Source organism: Periophthalmus magnuspinnatus, chromosome 23 (genome assembly GCF_009829125.3).
Source record: "Periophthalmus magnuspinnatus isolate fPerMag1 chromosome 23, fPerMag1.2.pri, whole genome shotgun sequence".
Taxonomy (NCBI): Eukaryota; Metazoa; Chordata; class Actinopteri; order Gobiiformes; family Gobiidae; genus Periophthalmus; species Periophthalmus magnuspinnatus.
The window spans coordinates 2,605,362-2,627,315 of NC_047148.1; the positions used below are offsets into that span (position 1 = coordinate 2,605,362).

At 36.5% G+C, this 21,954-nt stretch overlaps 2 protein-coding genes across 7 annotated transcripts in view; both read right to left on the minus strand.

Moving 5' to 3' along the window:
- The window catches only part of LOC117391437 (lysine-specific demethylase RSBN1L-like), a 74,326-nt gene extending 72,650 nt beyond the window's left edge, over nt 1–1,676 (minus strand). Inside the window, exon 1 of the mRNA XM_033989250.2 lies at nt 1,015–1,676. Coding sequence (XP_033845141.1) covers nt 1,015–1,609 — 595 coding nt within the window. The 5' untranslated portion in view covers nt 1,610–1,676. The remainder of the gene's footprint in view (nt 1–1,014) is intronic.
- Nucleotides 1,677–8,144: 6,468 nt separating this feature from the next.
- The window catches only part of ptpn12 (protein tyrosine phosphatase non-receptor type 12), a 111,018-nt gene continuing 97,208 nt past the window's right edge, over nt 8,145–21,954 (minus strand). The window contains exons 15-18 of one of the 6 annotated variants that reach the window (XM_055231912.1): nt 17,149–17,223; nt 16,039–16,089; nt 13,373–13,472; nt 8,145–12,564 (exon numbers count right to left, since the gene is read on the minus strand). In XM_055231912.1, the coding sequence (XP_055087887.1) occupies nt 12,555–12,564; nt 13,373–13,472; nt 16,039–16,089; nt 17,149–17,223 (236 nt within the window). In that variant the 3' untranslated portion in view covers nt 8,145–12,554. The remainder of the gene's footprint in view (nt 12,565–13,372; nt 13,473–16,038; nt 16,090–17,148; nt 17,224–21,954) is intronic. The other 5 variants (XM_055231911.1, XM_055231914.1, XM_055231913.1 and 2 more) reach the window with 5 other exon arrangements.

Genomic DNA, 21,954 nt, shown 5'->3' on the forward strand with positions numbered 1-21,954 from the left:
AATAGTAATTACTACGTATTTAATTACTTTTACTATGTATTTAAATGTATTGATCATAGAATAATGATTATTTACTTAAACTTATGTACCGGTTTAATAATAGGCTAATCATTCAAGGCTAAAATATGTGATACTCTGGGGCATGGTTATAGCTCGTTTCTTTATTATGTAATAATAAAGACTTAATAAATCTAATGCCTGAACAAAGGATTTCCTGGCACCTGCACTCTATTTAAATTTACGAAACATTATTGCTTACTCGTTTTATAAACAACAAGCAAAGCCAGTTCTGTGTATGTTTCCTATTCAGCCCGAGGTTACAGAGGGGGGCGTGGTGCGATACCAAAACAACGCTTAGCCTATAATGGCGGGCGCCTGTCATATTGTTATGATAGTTTCAACAACACGAAGCGGCTTGGATAGCCTAGAAACGCGTGCGTAATTGTGTTTAGTTACACAATCGCCACTACTTACGGGTAAAGACGCAGACACCGTGTTCCCATTCACATAACAATCGGCACAAGTGACTCAATCCGTACTGGACTATGGTTGAAATAGAGATACATACGCTCTGTGTCATTACGTCGTGGATCACTCCTGTTACTACTACCCTGAATCGGACTAGTATTAGCGATGAGTTCATGCGCGGGTAACCGAACAAGCTGACAGCCATAGCCATAGAAACATCAAGTAAACTACGACATTTGTGCGTAAAAGTTGCCCAAACCATTAACGATTCATAGCTAGTAGCAATGGCGAATATCTTGGAGTGTTTCCTGGATATCGCGCTGCGTAAAAGAGCGCATTTTAGGTGTCCAAACATGGGAGAAATGACTGTATGAGGTACGCTTTAAGCCACAAGCTATTAACTAGGCACGATCCAACGTAAGCCAAGTCACTATAAAAGGGCAGGACTCCATTCTAGCTTCAATCAACCAGTATCACAACTTCATTCACAATTTCCCCATAATAAAAAGTACATTTTACAACAGACTCCGTAATATGATGGCCTACCTTTGGATGACAGGGCTACCTCACCGTTCTCTCGCTTCGTTACAGCAACATTGTTAAACCTGGTTATATCGTTGTTGTTATTGTTAGTAATGTTATTTCCACTTGCAGAAGCGCGTAGTAATAGTTTATGCTTCTTCTTTCGCTCCTCCTCGCCGTCTTTAAGCTTGTATTTGTCTTTGACAGTAGATTTCCTATTCGGTTTGGTCGTTAAAGGCGTTTTATGTAGGAAGAAATCGCTCTGTTTGAGGAGTTTATGCGCATTTGTCGGTGGTTGGGAGTGCGGTCCACCGGAGACAGGCACCGAGTTGTTGCTGCTCGCTGTGATCGGGCTGTAGCTCCACAAATTTGGCTGCTTGAATTTGTCTTTGCTGCTGCCTTCGCCTCCGAGGTTTTTAGGTTTTACGCTGCGCTCCTCCACTCGGATCTTCTTGGGTGGTGGCTGGTTCGGATCTGGGCATATCGGAGAGATGTTGTCCGTGGTTCCTCTCGCCTCGGTCGGCTTCGGGAGTTTGTTTTTGGCTGAAGCGAGCGCTGGATCCACCGCAATCGCAGCTGCAGCTTCGGTGAGGCAGTCGGAGCCCAGCGAGGCAGCCATCTTGAGCCTTCTCTCTCTATTTACGCTCCTCTAACGCCGCTGCTGTTTTTTTTTTTTTTCGTACATGCGACGTGCAGCAAGAGCGCGTGGGCGGGGCGTGCGTGTGACAGACAGGGAAAACTACAAGCTGCTGTTACCAGCTGGGTAGGGTTATTACAATGTGCCGTGTGGACTACATGGTAAATAATGAAACAAGGTGCATTTGAAAACAAAATAATTGGCCCACATAGATCATGGCTCATTTGAGAATGCTTAGATTTCAATGTGATATACTTTATTATTGCTTGGCTTTTACATATTAGTAGCTGTCTACGTATTCCCTATGTAAGTTCTTAATCTTACCAGACCTGGGTTGCAGAGGGAGCAGTCTACACTGAGGTGCTCAGATTTCCTCCACCCCAGACACTTCCTCCAGCAGCTCCAGGGGAATTTCAAGTTGTCCCCAGGCCACCATAGCTAATTGTCTTTATAGCGTGCCCTACTGGCACAGAACATCTTTTCAGGAAGGTGTCCAAGAGACATTCAGAACAGATGCCAGAGCCACCTCAGCTGCCTCCGCTCAAGGTGGAGGCAGGCCCGAGTGCAGATGAAACTGAGGGTGCATTTGAGTTTCACAAAGATGAGTATAGGAAAAATAATGTATGTACAGTTAAATGTTGTGACAGGATTAGCGTAGAGCATGCTGTGTAAACCAATGGGAAATATATAACTGTGTTGACTCAAGCGTGAAATGGATTAAGAAAATTAAAATGGACAAACTGGTTTCCTATTTGTTGTGGTTTGAAATTTGTTGTGTGGGAGCAGAGATGTTGTCAGTTTAGTTTTTGACGGTCTGAATCTCCCCTCCCTTTGCTCTCTGTGCTAAGTCACATCCCCTTCAGAGCACTATCACAACACAATCACTGTGCATCCTGTTAATGAAACTATTGCAGATCGCATCAGGTTTGTCAAGTTGTTGTGTACAGTTTTGTGTCATGTTTTTTTGTTTAGTTTTATGGAGATTTGTTGATTTGCATAGATGTTGTAGGCTTGTGGGCATAGAATCTTACAGCTAACCGTATAGAGTTCGGGCCCGGGAGAGATTGCTAAAAACTGAAACATGCATGGATGAATAAAACCTCTTCAGGCAGGTTTTTGATGAGGGAACAATGTTATGCAAACTAAATGTTTTGAGCTTTCTACCATGTTATAACACCTCCTCTTTAAAGGTGCATTATGTAACTTTTCTGGTGGGAGTGCAATCACCAGGTTTTCTCCATGGAGATGTCATCATTTGGCATGTTTCACATTCTGTTCCAGATCTGATGTGTAACCTATCACCTGCACCCACCAAAATAGAAGGTTAATGGCATACTGTGGAATATTCTGGGAAAGCAATAACATCAAGATTGACCCCCATCAGAAAAAGTTACATACCTTTAAAAAATATTCACACCGTATGTTTTTGCATATCTTGCAAACCTGTCAAATTGTCCTTCAGTGAAATTGTATTTGCATAATTAATCTGTATTAACTTCTGTGAGTAAGAGCATGTAATTACAGCATGGCACTGTGTGGCTGTGAGAGTGACAGGTGAATTTAAATGAGAAACTAGACAAAACATTATTTTACCAGAAGTCAGTGGTGAGAGCGGCGGATGAAGTACTCAATTTTGTTATTTAAATAAAAGTACAAATACAGAGGTAAAAAGTTATTCAAGTAAAAATTTAAGTTTCACATCAAAAAATCTGCTTAAGTAAAAGTATTTCATACATATTTTTATAAAGTGCTGCTAATTTTTTGTGGTACACATGGTAAAAATAACGCCTCAAATCATATTAAAAGTACTTTTTACTGTCTGTTTCAAATATGTAGTCAGAGCTGTTCATTCTTACCCACACCCCCCTTCTTAAATCAGTCACAGATAGCCTCCAACATTGGATGAATCTTCTGTTATCCCTCATCACTCAAATAGCAACAGTTAAAATGTCAGTTCTCCCTAAAATAAATTATATCCTCTCCATGATTCCAACCCCTCCAACTGGTTCAAATCCCTTGACTCTACAATATCAAAATTCTACTGGCAAAATAAACCTCCCAGGTGTCCCCAGGAGGTTGGCGGTTCCTGCTTGCTATAACAAAACGACACTGGACCCTTATGCAAGACACTTCGCCCTCCTTGCCAAGTATGAATGTTGTGTGTGTGAGAATAAAACTATCCACGCTACAAAAACTTGAATGACAACATTTTTCACTACTTAATAGCAATACAACTGCAATATATTTTCAAATGGACCTCACCCAGCAGACAACATCTGGTCTGAACTGACAATTTGCAGCGACATCCCAATATCTGACCTCCCATTCCAAGGCCATACAATCAAACATAACCCATGCTTTAATTTTTTGTTTTTTTGGGTTTTTTTTGGTGATCAAAATGTTTATTGTTTGTATAATAATGAAAACAGGGCAACAAAAACAAATCTATTATTATTATTATTATTATTATTATTATTATTATTATTATTATTATTATTATTATTATCATCATCATCATTATTATCACCACCATCATTTATTATATATATATATATATATATATATATATATATATATATATATATATATATATATATATATATTTATTTATTTTTTTTTTAATTAAAGGCCCCTTACAGCTACTCAGCTTACCTTTTAATTTACAGTATATTTACATTATAAAATCTCTTCCACTTTTAGTTTTGGCTCCATGCATTTTAGCTACTGATACTTCCATGTTAATGATATAACGAAAGGTATTGATCTAGTGACTGTGAGTCAAGTTGTTAGATGTTTGCCAGTGAAGGGCCAGAAGATTTTTCGCTGCTGTTAACCCTGCCAGTAGTATCTTTTTGTGAGAAAAGGACCAGTTTAGTAATTTTGAAAAATCGTTAATAAAAAAAAATATGTGGGGAAAAACAAAAATCTTTGTTTAACATTTTAGTTGAGTTTAGTTTTATGTACAGTTTTCCAAAATATATTGACATCTTTACAATCCCAAAACATGTGGATAAAAGTACCAGTCGTGTTCTCTGAGCATTTGTCACAATATGGAGAAGAAGTGAGCTTCATCAGGTACCACCTTTTGGGGGTTAAATAAGTTCTATGTAGAAAGTTAAAGTGCAATATCTCATGGTTTGGATTTTTTGATGAATAAGTAAATGTGTTCCATATTCTTTTCCAGTTGTCATTCTCCATTACTCCATCCAAAGCCTTACTCCACACATTTTCGCTTTTCAATGGTTTATAATTTGCAGTCAATAATAAATTATATAAATTTGTGTAACAAAACTCTTTTTAATTTTTCTATTTAATATATTGTGTAATTTGGGTGTGGTGAGAGGTTCAGTCCATGGAACCCCATAGGCTCATGGAGGATCTCAACTGGAGGTACAAGAAAAAAGAAGATACTAACAGTTTAAAGATGGCACGTAAACCGTTAAAGGGGAGAAGCCCAGAGTCGGCGAACACGTCTCCTAATACATGAATCCCTTTCTCTTCCCATTGTGAAAATGCAAATATTTTGCAATGAATAATTATGGAAAAGTGGACTGTTCTTATGCCATTTTTGTATGGTTTGGATTATTTTTCCATGTTTTGCCAGACTGATAGTAGATTAGTAATTATTGGGCCAAAACGAGTCTTTGCTTGTTTAAGTGGAAAAGTGGAGTAAATCAGGTCCTTTAATCTATGAGGATGAACTAGATTTTCTTCTATGCATTTCCATGAAGAGTCACTTGTTGGGCAGAACCGTGAAGAGAGTGGACGTAAAACAAAAGACCAATGGTAGTATTTGAAATTGGGCACTGAAAGGCCACCTGAAGATGTATGCTGTTGAAAAGTAACAAAAGAGATACATGGCCGTTTCCTTTCCATAGATATTTTGAAACCAGAGAGTGAAGCTGTTCAAAATACTTAGGCAGGGGAGAGAGGGAAAGCAATGCAAAATAAAAATGTATACGTGGTAATATATCTGTTTTAATTATAGAGACTCGAGTTTGCAAAGTGGTAGGAAAATGTTCCCATTGTTGTGAATCAAAAGTTACCTGGTTTAAAATCTCTGTAAAGTTTATAGAAGCAATTACATTCAGTGATGAATAAATGTCCACTCCCAAATATTTGAAATGTTCCACTCTCGGAATTATATACAGAAGTGATACAAGGTTATTAAGAGGAAGTAAAGCCGATTTTAATCAATAACCAATTTATTTCATATCCAGAATATGAACCAAACTCTTTAAATGTCTCAAGTATATGTGGGACAGAGGTTGATGCTTTATCTAAATATAATAAAATGTTGTCACAATATAGAGAGATGTGATGGTTAGTATTATTAAAACATTATTAAAAAGTTATTTTGTCTTATTTTTTGAGGTAAAGGCAAAAAGAAAAGGACTTAAAGAGCACCCTTGACAACATGATCTAGATATGCGAAAAATTATTACCACAGCTGAAGGGTCCATGTATAATAATTTTACCATATTGATGAAAGTTTGTCGCAGTTTAAAGTGATCAATAACCATCCAGAGATACTCCCATTCAAGCTGATCAAAAGCTTTTTCAGCATCAATAGACAAAATAGAAGATAAAACGTAAGAGTTTTGAAGGGAGGTCATGGTGCCAAATTTCACATTATTCCATGAAACTAATATTTTTCTGATGAATGGGAAAATTTTGGAGCATTCCCATTAGGATAACATTGGTAATTTGGCGCATCGCCATGGCAACACAGTTCAAAAAACGACATGGGTCTGATTGACTTTGTTGATTGGGATGACCCAATGGAATTTTGTGTCAAATTTGGTAACATTTGGGAAAACTAAATTTTCAGCCTTCCATACAAATATATTTGTTATTCTGTAGGGGGCGCTGTCGCACCAAATTTCTTTCTTTCACAAACAGTAGAATTAGGCAGGAAAGTTTTACAACTGAATCGAATTTGAGCCAAATCGGACTTTATATGCGCAAACGGGAGCAAATTTTGAAATTTGAAAATTTCTAAAATTCCGATGGAAATTTGCGGCTTTGCTGCACGGAAACTGTGATAGGCATCATTATAAATTGGATATCTTTTGATGCCCTACTTGTCTAGATGATATACAGTGATTTTCAGCCCTGCCGGTGAAGCCCCCTCAGAGGAGTAGATAAAAATGCAACGTGAGCGAAAATGCTGACTTTGTATTTTGGAATATTCAATCCAAGATGGCCGACTTCCGGTGTGTCAGGGGGCCTGGCCATAATAATATTTTTTGTTTGGCATTACTTGATGAATGCGTGTACTGAATTTCGTGGCTCTACGGCAAAGTTGACATTGGGACGTCTCCCATTGACGCAATGTATATTGACTTTTGCATGGGGAGCTATCGTGCTATTTTTGTATGCCCAATGATGCAACACATAAAAAAATACATTTTTCAGCAGACCTGAATTTCGGGCAACATTTGGTGAGTTTTTGAATAAGTTCAGGGGGTCAAATTCCTGCTCAAATGACATATTATATGTTTTTTGAAAGCTCACAAGTTTCCCCCCGTCACCGTGGGGTCAATGGCGAATGACGGGGTCGGGGTCGCCCATTGACCTCCCATTCCCATTAATTTCCATTCATTTTAGCAGTAATAAATATGGCCCATGCCTATGGCATGGGTGCTTGGATAGGGCTCGATGCTAGGAGTGTGTTTGGGCACATGAGCACTTTGAGCTGCCTGTGTCAACATTGAGTCAATGGGCTGGGTTGCTAGGATACAGGAGTCAGGGGGTGACGGGGGGTTTTGCGCACAACTTTAGACTGCAACAATGAGTGCAGTCTGCAGTCGGAAGCAATAGGCCATACGCCCTGTATGGGCTCGGGCCTAATTTAACAGACAATACCAGGCGTCCCACTTAAAATATGGGTTTGTTGCTACAGGTGACTCTCTCGTGCAGAGTCCGCTTTGTGTAATATGCGTGAAAAGCAAATGAGGCAATGAAACCGTCAAAACTGCTTTGGCACAGTGAGACTAAGCACTGGGGATTTAAAGATGAGCCTTTAGAGTTTTTTGAAAGAAACTGCAGAGCAGACTAGACATAATCACACTGCAAGTGTCATTGTCTCTCATCACTCCTCGATGGGACCACCTCGTTGCAAAGAAACAAGTGCAGGGCTCTCTCTGATGCAGCGGTATGGTGAGTTGTATTTTTTATGCACTTATTTTTGCCATATTTACGTGCCACGCATAGAAGGCCGGTCTGTGAAAATAAAACCTCCATTATTTCGGTCCGTGGTGCAAAAAAGGTTGGGGATCCCTGCCATAAGCACACTATAGTTGTTTACACTAAGCCTAAAGGTAAAAAAAAACAATATATACAGTGCTATCTTCATTTTAGATGTCAAAAAGTATGTTTTATTTTCCGTGGAAACTGGGTCCAAATGGCTCTTTGCGTGTTAAAGGTTGCTGACCCCTGGTCTAGTCCAAGTTTAGCCCCAATTTTGATATGGTGCAAAAAATGATAATGAAATAAAAACACACTCTGAGCTGCACATGATTAAATTATTTTATTTTGTGTGGCTTCAGAGACATTTCAAAGTGATCCATGAACCACCTCTAAATTGTAAACTAATGCATTTTAATCCTTATGTACACACTCACACATACATCTCAATATGTCCAATACTTACAAGTACAAAAAGAGCTTTGCTATTGATTGATTTCTGCAACATACAATTGGCTGGGTGGAGGTGGGTGGGGGCAACATTTGGCTAAACAGATGGGCAAAAGTGGGAGGGGCTTGTGCAATTGTGGTGATGCTGATTGACCAAAAGAAGGGGGGGGGGGGGGGGGCTTTAAAGTCTTAAAGGCACAGGCAGGCTCTTTCTGAGGCTAGTGTGCAGGGAGGGTGATATAAATGAGAGGTAGAAAGAATAGAAGTTTTCACAGCAAAAAAAAAAATCTAGATGAGCTCAAATGATTGAAAAATATTTATCTTGAAATGAGTAGTTTGGAGTTAGTGTCCTCAAGGTAATAACATTTCAAACTTTATTTCGATACCAAGGGATAGACTCGATACTCAATTCTATTTCAATTGAATGACTATAATAAAGAAAAAAAAAAAAATCACTATAATTTTCACCATTAAATTGTGGTCATTTCTTAAACTTGTTCTGATACAGCTCAAGATCACTCTAAAACTATTCAGGAAAGGTTGACTTCTGTATTGTAAATGTGACTTTTTTTTTCCTTTAAAATCAAAACCTGTTCAAATGAGTATCTAGTTTTGATAATAGTTTTAGTATCACCAAGTATCAAATTTTAGATACTTTTGACAACTGTAATTCAGATTTATTTATTAATTAATAGTTTATGTATATAATTTTTAACATAATAATTACAAGTAATAATTCACTTGACACTGTAAGCTATGAAGTAAGCTACTTCATTTCCTACTTATATTGTTGCAAATGTAAAATAATTTGGCTAAAAAGAAAATATATTGATAATGAATTGTTGTTTTTTTTGCAGACTAAACCTTCATTTTTGGATAATGGAACAAAAATAATAGGAGTAATATATTTTGGTAGCACATGTGAAATTGCCTAGTACACTCAAAAATAATAGGACTTATAAATATATCACTATTTTCCATACAAACATTTACACAGTACAGTATACATTTTAGATGGCTTTTGACTTGCATGATTCCGAGGAAACAAAAAGTTAAAACCATAGCGTGGACCATTCTCCATGAAGATAGATAAGTTTAATGCCATATTATAGCCAAAATAACATAATTTCCATGGAAATGAGCAAGAAGGCCAAATAAGACTCAGGTTTGTGGAGATGCAAGCCCACTCACTGTAAGTTTTGTTTTTTGTTTTTTTTTAACTTTTATTTCCACTATGTGCAGCACTTTGGAAACCATATGTTTATAAAATGCGCTACAGAAATAAAGTGGATTAGACTGGACTGAAGGGTACAGTTTTAAGTCTTTCAGTGCAGTTAAAACAACCAAAAGAAAAAAACCTTTTTATTTTTGCATGTAAAAGTTGAAAAGTTGGATACTGTGGCTTTAATTTTGTAGGGAAACTTACATAATTCATTTAAAATTAACTTGTTATTTTGAGTGTACCTAAAGCAAAAAAAAGATGGGAAAAAGAGAAAGAAGACATCTAGCTTCAAAAGAAGGGATTTTTTTTTTGAAATGTTTAGGTTTAAATGAGGCGCAGTGGTGTGACAAACAACTGTGTATACAAAAATAACTTTTAAAATACAATTTACAAAAACAACCATTATCATCATTATCATTATTAATATCTTTACAATCTTTTGGGAGCCCGTGGTAATTATGTGTAAGGTGGCTGTCCTGGCAGTCATAGCTTTAACTCTGCCAATTTAAATTAAACATATTGTTTAATTAAACAATATCTTTCAAAATTATTTAACAGCTCAAACATAAAAAATAACCCTGAAATCTTTGCAAAATCTGTTCAGAATAATTTACAAATCAAGAAACAAAATAGTTTTATCATCATGCATTGACTTTCTTACATCTTCAAAGATTGCATAAATGTGACAAATTGTATATTATATGAATAAACTGCCCTGTACAGTTATATCTAGAGTGCTAAAGCAGTAGACTTAAGTACTAATCCTGGTGCTCTCTAGTGGCTGCTATTGGAATAAACCATTGTCTTTACTGGAGGATTATGTAAAGGTCCTATATTACACAAAATTGATTCTTGGGAGATTAAAGCCAGGTTACAATGTTGTTACCTCATCAAAAACATAACCAGAGTTGTGTTTTGTTTCATTCACACATGTTTGAGTAATCCTGCATTATTAGTCTGCTCTGTTCCGCCTTGTGATGTCATTAAGTGGTAGTTTTCAAGTTAACAGCTACATTTTACCTTTAGTTCACTAGAAATTGTCAATTCCAAGGCTGAAATTATCCATATGATTCGAGGGAAGGTGTATGGAGTTTAAAAACACAGTGGGCCAGTTCCTGTATTACCACTTAATGACATCACAAGGAACAAAGCATTTACTATTTAAGAAGAACTCAGCCTAAATATGCAGGGTTTGTGTGTTAAACATGTGTGTATGAAACAAAAACAACACAACTCCGAGTATGGTTTTGATGAAAAAACAACATTATAACATAGATCAGAAAATTGTGCAATATGGGATCATTGAGTGTGCATGATTGAAACTAAACACCAGAGATAATTCAGTACAACATGGTTGAAAAAAAAAAGATAAACACAATATAAGACCTTATACATCTGGGCTGACTGTAACACTGATTGAAAAACACAATTGGAATTGCTGGCAAAAATAGACTATTATTACTATGAATTGGCTAATGAGTTATTTGCTATCAAATGACAAAAAAATGAATGCTTTACACTTGCCAATATTAAGTTAAAAATAAGTTGGTCATATCTTTGGCTCCACTTTACAATAATACATATCTTGTAATGCTTTTAATGCCTTATGGAAGTCATTTATATGTACTAATTGAGTGTTATGGGAGTGTGGTTCAAATGGAGGACAGCACTGAAGAAAAAAGCCATTACTTTCACCAGACCAAAGTAAGTATTGTGTTTAAAAAGGCAAATTCTACCCTTGCGTTGTAGCACCAGCACATATGGAGAGGGAGAAACAATATAGCACCCCAATAAAAAAAATGAAAAGACAAAAAAAGCTGCACCATTTAAAAAAAAAAAAAAAAAAAAAATTTAACAGGTACACTACGTAACATTTCAGGATCTGCCACCAGGTGGTTTCCATGGATATGTTAATGCTTTGCTTAGAAAGTTCCACAGTACTGCATTAAACTTATTTTCATAGGGATTTGCAGTGACAGAACAGATCTAAGGAGGGGTGCGCACAGTAAAAAATGTATACATTTTATTGTGTCTTTATAGTAATAAGAACAGATGTAATTGAATAAATGCAAGATGGATGAGTCGAATGCCATACTGAGGAACACTACAGACAAAGCAATAACATCATGGAGAAAAGTTACATAGTGCATCTTGACTGTTGTTCATTCAAAATTGTAGGACATGTTGGTAAACCTTGAAATTGCTTCTTGTATCAGCCAAGAAAACTCCTGATTATATGGGTACTAAGACATTTTTTGTGTCAACCCAACTCTGTTTAAATCGATAGAATTGGGAAAGGTAGGGCATCAGGAGTAAAAGCTATGTAAAATCATTAATATGCAAATCATGGCACACTTGGATCAAGATTGTTTGGCTTAGAATAATATAAGCATTTACTCCAGAAATAGCATATAAGTTGGCTTTAGATAAAAATTGGGCACTACATTTTAGCATTTCAAAACAAAACTAATGCCTCTGCAGAGGTCTACATATTCTACAGTGAAGCATAAGCTAAACATAACTGAAACCAAAGCATAAGGCATATTATAACACTAGATTTTTTGAAGTTAATCAAAAATACTTACAAATAAAATCCAAAATGTATTGGCACCTTATTTACATGGACTTCTGTAATTATGGCAAAATAGGCTGTACTCCAATGCATTATAAATACTAAGATTTTTCTAAATTACAATCACAATATTTGAATGGTAATACTTGGTTGTAATGTTTGAAATAACACATTAAATGTAAAGTTTTATGTTTTCAAATTGGCTTACCAGGAATGATCTTTTAATCCAATACAAGAAACAGCAAGACTGTATGAAGAAAAAAAAAGAAAGAAAAATGAAAAAGCCACCAGTAAAATGTTAATGTGTTTATATTTTGAGGGAGAGCCCATAGAGAGTAATGTTTTGATGTAAAATGTATGGTTTGTTTTCTGACTCTGACTGTGGTGAGGCAGTCAGTAGAGGGCAGTATAAATGAAGAGAGTCTTTTTAGGGACAGGTCAATCATGTCCACTCCACAGGGGGCTCCCGAGGGCCTTTGGGCTGAACACAGCGGTTACCGAACCCTGCAAAAATACACAGGAATATAGTTAAAGGTCCCATATCACTCTATATTCTGATCTATGTTATGTCCTTTCCACAGCAAAAACATACCCAGAACTGCGTTTTTGTTCCATTCACACATTTAACACACAAACCCTGCATATTTAGGAGTTCTTCTCTCAAACAAAAAACACTCTGTTCCACCTTCTGAAGTCATGTGGTAATGCAGGAAGTGCTCCAATGTGTTTTTAAACTCCATACACCTTGACTTGAATCATTTGGATAATTTCAGCCCTGGAATTGTCTGTCTCTGAACAAAAGATAAAATGTAGCTCTTAACAAGAAAACTACTGCTTCATGACATCAAAAGGTGGAACAGAGCATTTTGAGCTTTAGAGATGTAGACAGACTAATAATAAAGATGTGTGAATGAAACAAAACATAACTCTAGGTATGCGTTTCTAAAACAAACTTTCTAAATATGCAACTTTTGAACTCGATTTTAATACTAAGGAAATGGTTTGATACTTAATAAGACTGTATGTCCAACTTGTATGTAATTAATTTTCAGCATTTTTCCTCAAATTAGTATCAAGCTTCAAGACTATTATTAGTCTAGTATTTTTGGCAGCCCCATTTTGAACACTGTGGCTATCACATTATTTAACTTTGCATTTAAAGAATGGTTTGGATAGGCAAACAGAATTACAACATGGTTAAAGCTGAATTACTTATAAATAAACTATTTGTGTTGTTCATGTTTAGAAGTAAAAAATCGGGTTCCTTTAAATAAATGAAATTTCAACAGTGATAACATAACTGATAACTTACCCACCCAGCTCTGCTCTGCTGTCTGTGGGTTGTGAGGAGGTGGTTGGGTCAGGAAACACTGGGTCAGATGGAGTACTCTTTTTAACAATATCTGATGCCTCTGAAACACAACACATAACTAGAGTTTAGTAAGGCTGAGGTTATAAAGCAATAACAAAGCATGTATACAAATAGGCACTTACACATTTTTTATTTAGTTTTTTTCTGCTACTAATAGTGGAAGATAATTTAGAGTATGATTTGGTTTTGTTTATGTTTAGTCCTTTTGTCTTCTGTGGTTGGAGTCTCTTTTCAAAGTAGGCTAGTAAATACTAGTAAGATTTCATTTAGCCCTCGTTTAAAGCTGAAATAGTTAGTCCTCTTGTTTAGTCCACTAAATCAGGACTGACTAAAAAAAGATCTTAAAAATAGTTGCTAGTATATTGTGATGATACTTATTTTCACCATTATAATTAATTTATTAAAACATTGGACTAAACATTAGGCAAACATTAGGCTTATCATGATTATCATTCAATATATGAAAGCTGGAACAATTTTGTGCTTTTTTTTTTTTTTTTTTTTTTTTTTTTTTTTTTTTTTTACAATATTGTACATTTAGAATATTTTTTTGTGGTATAAACCTTCTCTTGGGCTTTTGTAACAGTGGCATAAAATAGTTGTAATATTATCATTTATCGTATATATTTATTAATACATTGCACTCAAAGAAATTTTCTTTGCAATAGCCATTAGCAAGTAAATACACATTTACTAGGGATGGGTCATATAACAGTTCCAATATCACATCAGTCGTTAATGGAAGGTTTTAGCAGATATCAGTGTAAGATGATTTTTACGCTTTTGGTGATACCAATTTGGCAGTGATATATATTTTTTTCTGTACTGCCCCGATCTTGTGTCATGTCAAGTGGGCTAAAAATGTGGCTGACTGTTTGTACAATCATGTATCAAATAATTCTATATCCCAGATAAATACATTTTATTTACAAAATTGCAAAGTTAATTTGTGATCTTTATTTCAATTTAAGTTACATTTGTGGGCTTTGCTATGGATTTTAAAAGTCAAAACTGGTACCAGTAAATATCGGTTATCGGCCACAGTAGTTGCCCAAATATTGAATATCAGCTAAAAAATATTATTGGACCATCCCTAAGATTTACCCTCTAGTATTTCAGATATTTATTCTTTTAGCAATAAACAATTTCCTTTGTAAGGTATAGGCCTGTGGCTAACATTACAATAGCCAAGCTGGTGACATTTAAATTAGCCAGTCAGCATTCTCTTCACATTCCCTTCACTCCCTCTTCAACACCAATGTACAAGTTATGAAAGCTAAATTAAACTCAAACATTCATTCTTAGTTATGCCCTCTGCCGTACGACTCATAGCAGAAAGCAGTGGACCGATAAATTGGCAGTTCCCACACAATGTACCCAGCAGCACCATAATGCATTAGCACCACTCTCATTGGATTTCTATGGAGACCTGATTTGTCTCTGTCTTTCCTATGCTATTATTTTGCCCATTACTCAAAAGCACTCTCTCCTGTCACTTTCTTCTTATCAAACACAGGCCAGAGTGTAGAGTCCATTTCCTCTGCTGCTCAGGCTGTCAAGTTTGTATAGAGCAGGACAATAAATAGCAGCCAATATATAGCATAATGGGAAAATGCAATGCTCTCACCACAGTTCATCACAATAAGGGTGTAGACCTGGTGTAGACCTAGCGTAGACCTCGTGCAGACCTAGCGTAGACCTATTGTAGACCTAGCCTGGAACTAGCGTAGACCTAGTGTAGACCTAGCGTAGACCTAGCGTAGACCTAGCGTAGACCTAGCGTAGAGCTGGCGTAGACGTGGTATAGTCCAGGTTCAAACTTTCTATTGTCCTCGTTGTGACCTTGTTAATTGCTGCTCCTGGTTTATAGTTAATACATTTAGTCCCCTGTTTAGTCCCCGGTCCGGTTTAGTCCCAGTTCAGTAGCCTTTATTTTTAGATATTACATAATCTTGGTTTACAGTGAATCAATTTAGTCCTGGTTTAGTCTTGGTCTAGAGAACACAGACCAGAGTGTAGAGTCAATTTCCTCTGCTGCTGAGACTGTCAGGTTTGTATAGAGCAGGGCAATATATAGCAGCCAATGTAATCTCACTATATGGGGAAACACATTATTATTTTTTTTGTAATGTTTATTAATGTGCATTGTCCCCTTTTTTAAATAAATAAATAAATAAATACTCTAGTCACAGTTCATCACAACAAGGGTTCACTCATTTAACAGAAACTGCAATAGGTTTAGACTTTGTTTAGACCATGGCTTAGTGATGGTTTATATCTGATTTAGACCTGGTTTAAACATTGTATTGACCACTTAAGTCCTGCTATTTTGGTTTTAGACATTAGCTAATTATTTTTTTTAAAACATTTTGACCTGGTTCAGTCCCGGTTATGACCCGATCTTCTGGTTCTGGTGTAGTCTGGTTTGGTTCTAGTTTAGATGAGTGACTAAACTGACTGAAATATGATCTTTAACAATAAGTTTCCAATACCATCAATGGAATCAAAACACTGCAAAATCTTGACCAATTCAATTAAAGCATAACACATTGTATTTCTATATTGTCAGAGTTAGATCCATAATCGCATATGAAAGTTTGTGTTACCTTTGTGTGAACTGTTCCATTCTGCAGAGGCGGTTTTAATCTCCAATGGATCTGACAGTGATGGGAAACATAATTTAGATGCAGAAAAAGGTTTAGGAATAACTACAATATTGAACAAGTGCACAACATTCACACATGCACATGCACACTTTGATTTACAGACAAAAAATAGTATACGTTTTCTCTGCAATCCAAATATGCCAATCTCACAACAGGGGGCACGCCCACTACATACACCAAAAATCTCCTATTTTCTATAACTATACTCCAAATCTGTAATTGTAATGTTAACAGCAACACCTCAATCAATGGCAGAAAAAAAGATTACCAACAACAAAAAATAGCCAAATTTATTCAAAATACATTTAAAAATCCCACACCATTATGTGCTAAAACCATATGCTGCATTGAATACATTTGGCAGAAGTAAATGTCACTGGTGTCCTCTAGTGTTGAACAAGGATACTGCCACAACCGACAAATTACTTCACACAACTTGAAACTATTTTGGACTACTATTACTTAGCTTTACTATTTAAATTATTAAAGAATGAGCCCCAACACACATATTCACAAAACCATTTACAACTCAGGTCGTTTATACCCATACAACACTAACAAAGCTAAAATTAAATTCTTCCTTTGAAAGTAAACTAAGGGCTGATAAGGTCAAACATTTTTCCTATTAGCAACCAGTCAAATTTGACCAGATTAAGGTCAAATATATAGAATGAAGTCCAAAATAAAGGTGGGAGATAGTATGGAAAAAGTTATATAAGAGAAAAAGTAAAAAGGCACCAAAGAGATCTGAATAACAATAAATTGAATAGGCTATGTGATATTCCAAATAAGTTACGAGGTGATGCAGTTTAGTTAATTCACACAGATTTGAGCAAGTCTCTGATGGATTACCATAATATTGTCATCAGAATAAACCAATAAAAAAATATAAAGACTCACATATGTCAATAATGTCCAGCCATTCAAATCTTAAGCTTTTTCAAACCTCAAAACAAAATGCAAGGGAGATTCCACTTAGCACCAGTAGAGCGCAACACACAACAACTACCTGCCTGTATAGAGTAGTGGCTAGCAGTAGCAGAGACGCACCTGTGGCCAGTATGAAGGACTCGGGGGTCCTCTTGGGGAGAGGAGGAGGGGAGTCATCGCTGTCCCAACAACAGTCTGGGTCAAAGTTCAAAGGTCAGACAACATGTCATGACATCAAAGAGAAACAAAAAAACGAGAAGTTATCGACGTTTCTAAATTAACAATAAAGTTATAATTTGACCTAATATTTTATAGAAATTCAGTTTATTTTGCACTCAAATTGGCCATTCTTAGCCAAATCACTTCACTAAAGAGTTGTGAAAGAGCATGCCCTGGATTCTTTGGGTAATTTCTGTCTTTCATTTTTGGAAATTCAACTTTTCATTATTAATTTATAATTTCTCATGGATGCCCAAGAATCAATTTTTTACTTCTTGGGGAAAAGTTTTTAGAATTCTGTCCCAGTTGTTATACAGGTCTAGTGTAACAATAGTTGTTATTATGGTCAAACCGAGCTACTCGCTGGACATGACAGAGTGATTGGGTCACTGTCCTCCTTCTGTCGTCCTTCAGTGAGGAATCTAGGAGTGATCATGGACTCCATGTTCAAACTCGACAAACATATCAGCTCGGTTATAAGAACTAGCTTTTTTCAGCTCCGGACTCTGGCTAAACTTAAGCCTTACTTGCCTCTGGCTGATTTTGAAAAAGCCATACATGCTTTTATCACATCACGCCTGGATTATTGCAACTCTTTGTATGTAGGTCTGGACCAGGGCTCTATACAGCGTCTGCAGACTGTTCAGAATGCTGCAGCTCGGCTTCTGACCAAAACAAAGAGACGGGAGCACATTACGCCTGTTCTGTGCACTTTACATTGGCTCCCTATTGCTTTTCGGGTAAAATTCAAAGTGTTATTGATTGTTTTTAAATGTCTTAACTTTATGGGCCCAGCCTATCTTAGGGAGCTGCTGCAGCCCTATACTCCTCCCAGAGCTCTGAGGTCAGCTGACCAGCTTCTACTTACTGTGCCTAAAGCTAGGCTCAAAACTAGGGGTGACAGGGCCTTTTCTGTGGCAGTGCCCAAATTGTGGAACAGTCTCCCTTTGTCTGTCCGATCATCTGAGTCTGTTACTCAGTTTAAGTCTCGGCTCAAAACTTATCTTTTCTCCCTGGCTTTTAATATTGTGTAGATAGAATGTCTTGGTACTTGCACTGTTATTGTATTTTATGCTCTTTTGTATAATGTAATTATTCCTCATTGTGTTTTATGTGTTTAGTTATTTTATGTGAAGCACTTTGGTCAGCTGAGGTTGTTTTTAAATGTGCTATATAAATAAACTTGAATTGAATTTAATTGAATTATATATTTGGGTTACAAATAGGTTATAATAAGGGTTACAATCACATTATAATTACTTTTATAAGATTTTATAATGTGTTGTTTTCACTGTTGTTGAAAAATACTTCATCAAATGTGTTTCCCATAACACTGAATATCAAATTATAATATGGTACAGAGGGTTGTTAAATGATATTACCTTCTTAATGTGGGTTCCTAGATATTCTTTTTATGATCCAACTTATACAAGGGATTTAATGCTCAGTCTTTACATTTAATTAAACATCTATTACACATAACAGCAGCAAAAATTCCTGACACATTCCAGGTGTGCTCTGATTTCCATATTTCCTAATGTTATCAAATTTAAATTAGGTTTATTTGGCAAATTCCATGCTAGCTCCAGGCTCCGAATTCTTTTTACAATTGCATTAAAAAAATTGTTTGTTCATGTTTCAATAGAATGGATGGTGTAATACGGAACAATATGGAGTCTAAAAACAACTGAAAAGCAACAGGGCAATTACATTTGGGAACTAAATAAAAAGTTTGTATCAGATTTTCCCCCCATATATTTGAGCAAAATCTATCTTGCCCAGTACAGATAGATTGTAGCTCTCCAAGTCTACGGTGTGCTGTCTGTATCTAATTATAAAGCTTTTTATTACCTGATAAACGGGAAGTGCACTGTTAGCATACTAGACATTAGTTTTACAGTGAAAGCAAAACTTCGCTCTGATCTGAGAATTGTAAAAGGAACTTATAAACTTATTGTGAATTATTAGGATGATCACAATGCATAAGGTAAGTGAGGAATAACTTTGGACCACTGCAAACTGTTTAAAATGAACTACTTCTGTATTTAAGATAGTAAAAATCAAGTTTAGCACCTTTAATATTTGTATTGTGTCAAAGTGTCAAATGTTTTTAGTTAGCTTTCGTTACAGTAGGCAACTCAAATTGGCTTCGTTTATGTTATTTTGATTCCTGATTTTATTTAACATTTACTTTATTAGACAAAACATTAAGAAATTCTACTTTTATATAAAATATTGCTAATTGCGTTGCATTTTAGATTAGATTGTGATTAATCTTGCAGTTCTATGTCCTATATTTTATTTCCATAAAAATTTCTGAGATGTTTCTGTTATTTAGGGTCGTTAGTTCATGGTTCGATCTTCCCATATAGAATATCCTGGTTAACTGGAATGGATGATAATAATATGATTTTAGTACATGTGCAGTCCTAGTAGCCAACAGGCCTTTGCTCAGTGCATCTCAAAGAATTTAAACTGATGCAAGCCCCAAAAGCACCCCCTATAGCCTCAAGACTGACAGCCAAAGTCAGCTCACATCAACCAAGCAGGCCAACAATCCAGTCAAGATTTAACCAAAAACTTTTGCCACAAATCAGCAAGTGACCAGAGACCAGCGAGCGTGGTCTATTCCAATCCAAGCAAGAACCACGATTTCAGAATCCCGAGATTTTGAAATCATTTGAGAAGAATTCAACTTCTCATCACAAAAGATTTTTCAAACTTATCAGCCAAACCAATCAGGAGCCAATAGTGGGAAGTGTCACATAGCCAAGTACAACTCCAAGCGCTCAAAATGTAAGAATCATGCAATGCATTTTACCCTTTACCATTCCATTCAACATGCAATCACATACACTCAAAGTTATGCATAGCAGGGGAGACTAGGCCATGTTGTCACTCAGGGTTAAGTTGCATTATTATAGTATTATATAATAAATTATAATATTAGACTATATACTTTAATGAAAATGAAATGAAATCTAAATAGATGTCTTGTGTAATTTTAGTTTATACCCAAATTTTTTTTTTCTGATTGGTAGTAACACAATTTGTAAAAATCGAATAGGTTGTCACAGAATTTCAACTTGGTCTTTAAATAAGTATTTATTCACAAGAAAGAAAAATTCAGTAATAAATTCAGAAATTATTATTATCCAATTATATTTTTATTAGGCCCAAGCTCATACAGGGGGTAGGGCCTATTGCTTCCGCAACGTGCCCCCGTTGTCCCCTGCACAGACCCATGCTGTAGGCATGGGATATGAATATTTGTTCTTGCTAGCATGTCAGCGTCAACATTGAGTCAGTGGGCAATTTCACAGACAGTCTGCATGACGTCGGGGTGCACCATTGACCTCCCATTGACTTCCATTCATTTTAGCAGTAATAAATATGGCCCATGCCTGCGGGTGCTTCGATAGGGCTCGATGCCAGGAGTGTGTTTGGGGGCATGAGCGCTTTGCGCTGCCTTTGTGAACATTGAGTCAGTGGGTGTTGACATGCTAGCAACAACAAATATGCATATCCCATGCCCATGGCATGGGTTGCTAGGATACAGGAGTCAGGGCAGGGGGCGACGGGGGGCATGAAGTTGTGCACAAAGACAGTCTGCTTACAAATGGGCATAAACGCTGTACTAGCTTTTTCCCAACAAAAAATGTGTAAAATAATTTTTTTTTTTGAAACATTTCAAAATTTGCGATTTTGTTGAAAATTCACCCTGACCACACCCAAAGTCATAATCAAAATGTAATTGATAATCTTTATTTGCACATGGGTTTAGGCTAAATTTGAAGTTTTGGAATGAAAACTGTGCAGGGAGATGTCCTGAATGAGCGGGGTGTGCGCTTTTGTCATTCCCGGGTTTGATCCAATATGGTCAACGTCCTGTACATTTTTGGGCGGGGAAATAATATAATTTTTGTCATGTCCTGACATGTTCTATTTTTTGATGTGAGTTTCAGATTTTTACGTTGACTTTCTATCGACTCAGGTTCCCATAGGCCCAATGAAAATCAAAGTTTGAGGTGGTGCTACCGAGTCGTCTTTTGTTATTTTTTCTCGGGATCTTCGGTGACAATTAGAGCTCATCGAGTTCTAATTTTTGATACCACTCACTGCCATGTCGGGGCGTGTTTACTACTTGATTTTTTGGCATTTTCCGAGCTCCGGAAGCGGTTTTAATGAGTCCCTCGCTGGGATATTGTCCCAGGCTCGGGCCTAATAATAAGAACAAACCGAGGAAGAACAATGCCCCTCGCTGGCCAATAATAATAAAAAACCGAGGACGAACAATGCCCCTCGCCATCACTTTGTGAGTGGAGAGGGCCAATAAGAAGAAACCCGGGAAGAACAATGCCCCTCGCTATCACTTCGTGAGTGGCGAGGGCCAATTATTCTGCTTTATAGAAATGGGTAGTTAAAGGTGCAGTATGTAACTTTTCTGGTGTAGTATCTGCCACCTACCTGTCTGGAATATTTCTAGCAAAGCAATAACATCTATAGCAGGGGTCACCAACCTTTTTTAACCTGAGAGCTACTTTATGGGCACTGAGTCATAAGAAGGGCTACCAGTTTGAGACGCCCTTCTGAAATAACAAATTTGCTCAGTTTGCCTTCAGTTACACATTATTAATAATGATAAATGATAATCATCTATGTGAACACACTGATCAAGACACTGATCACATTAATGATTTCTCAAAA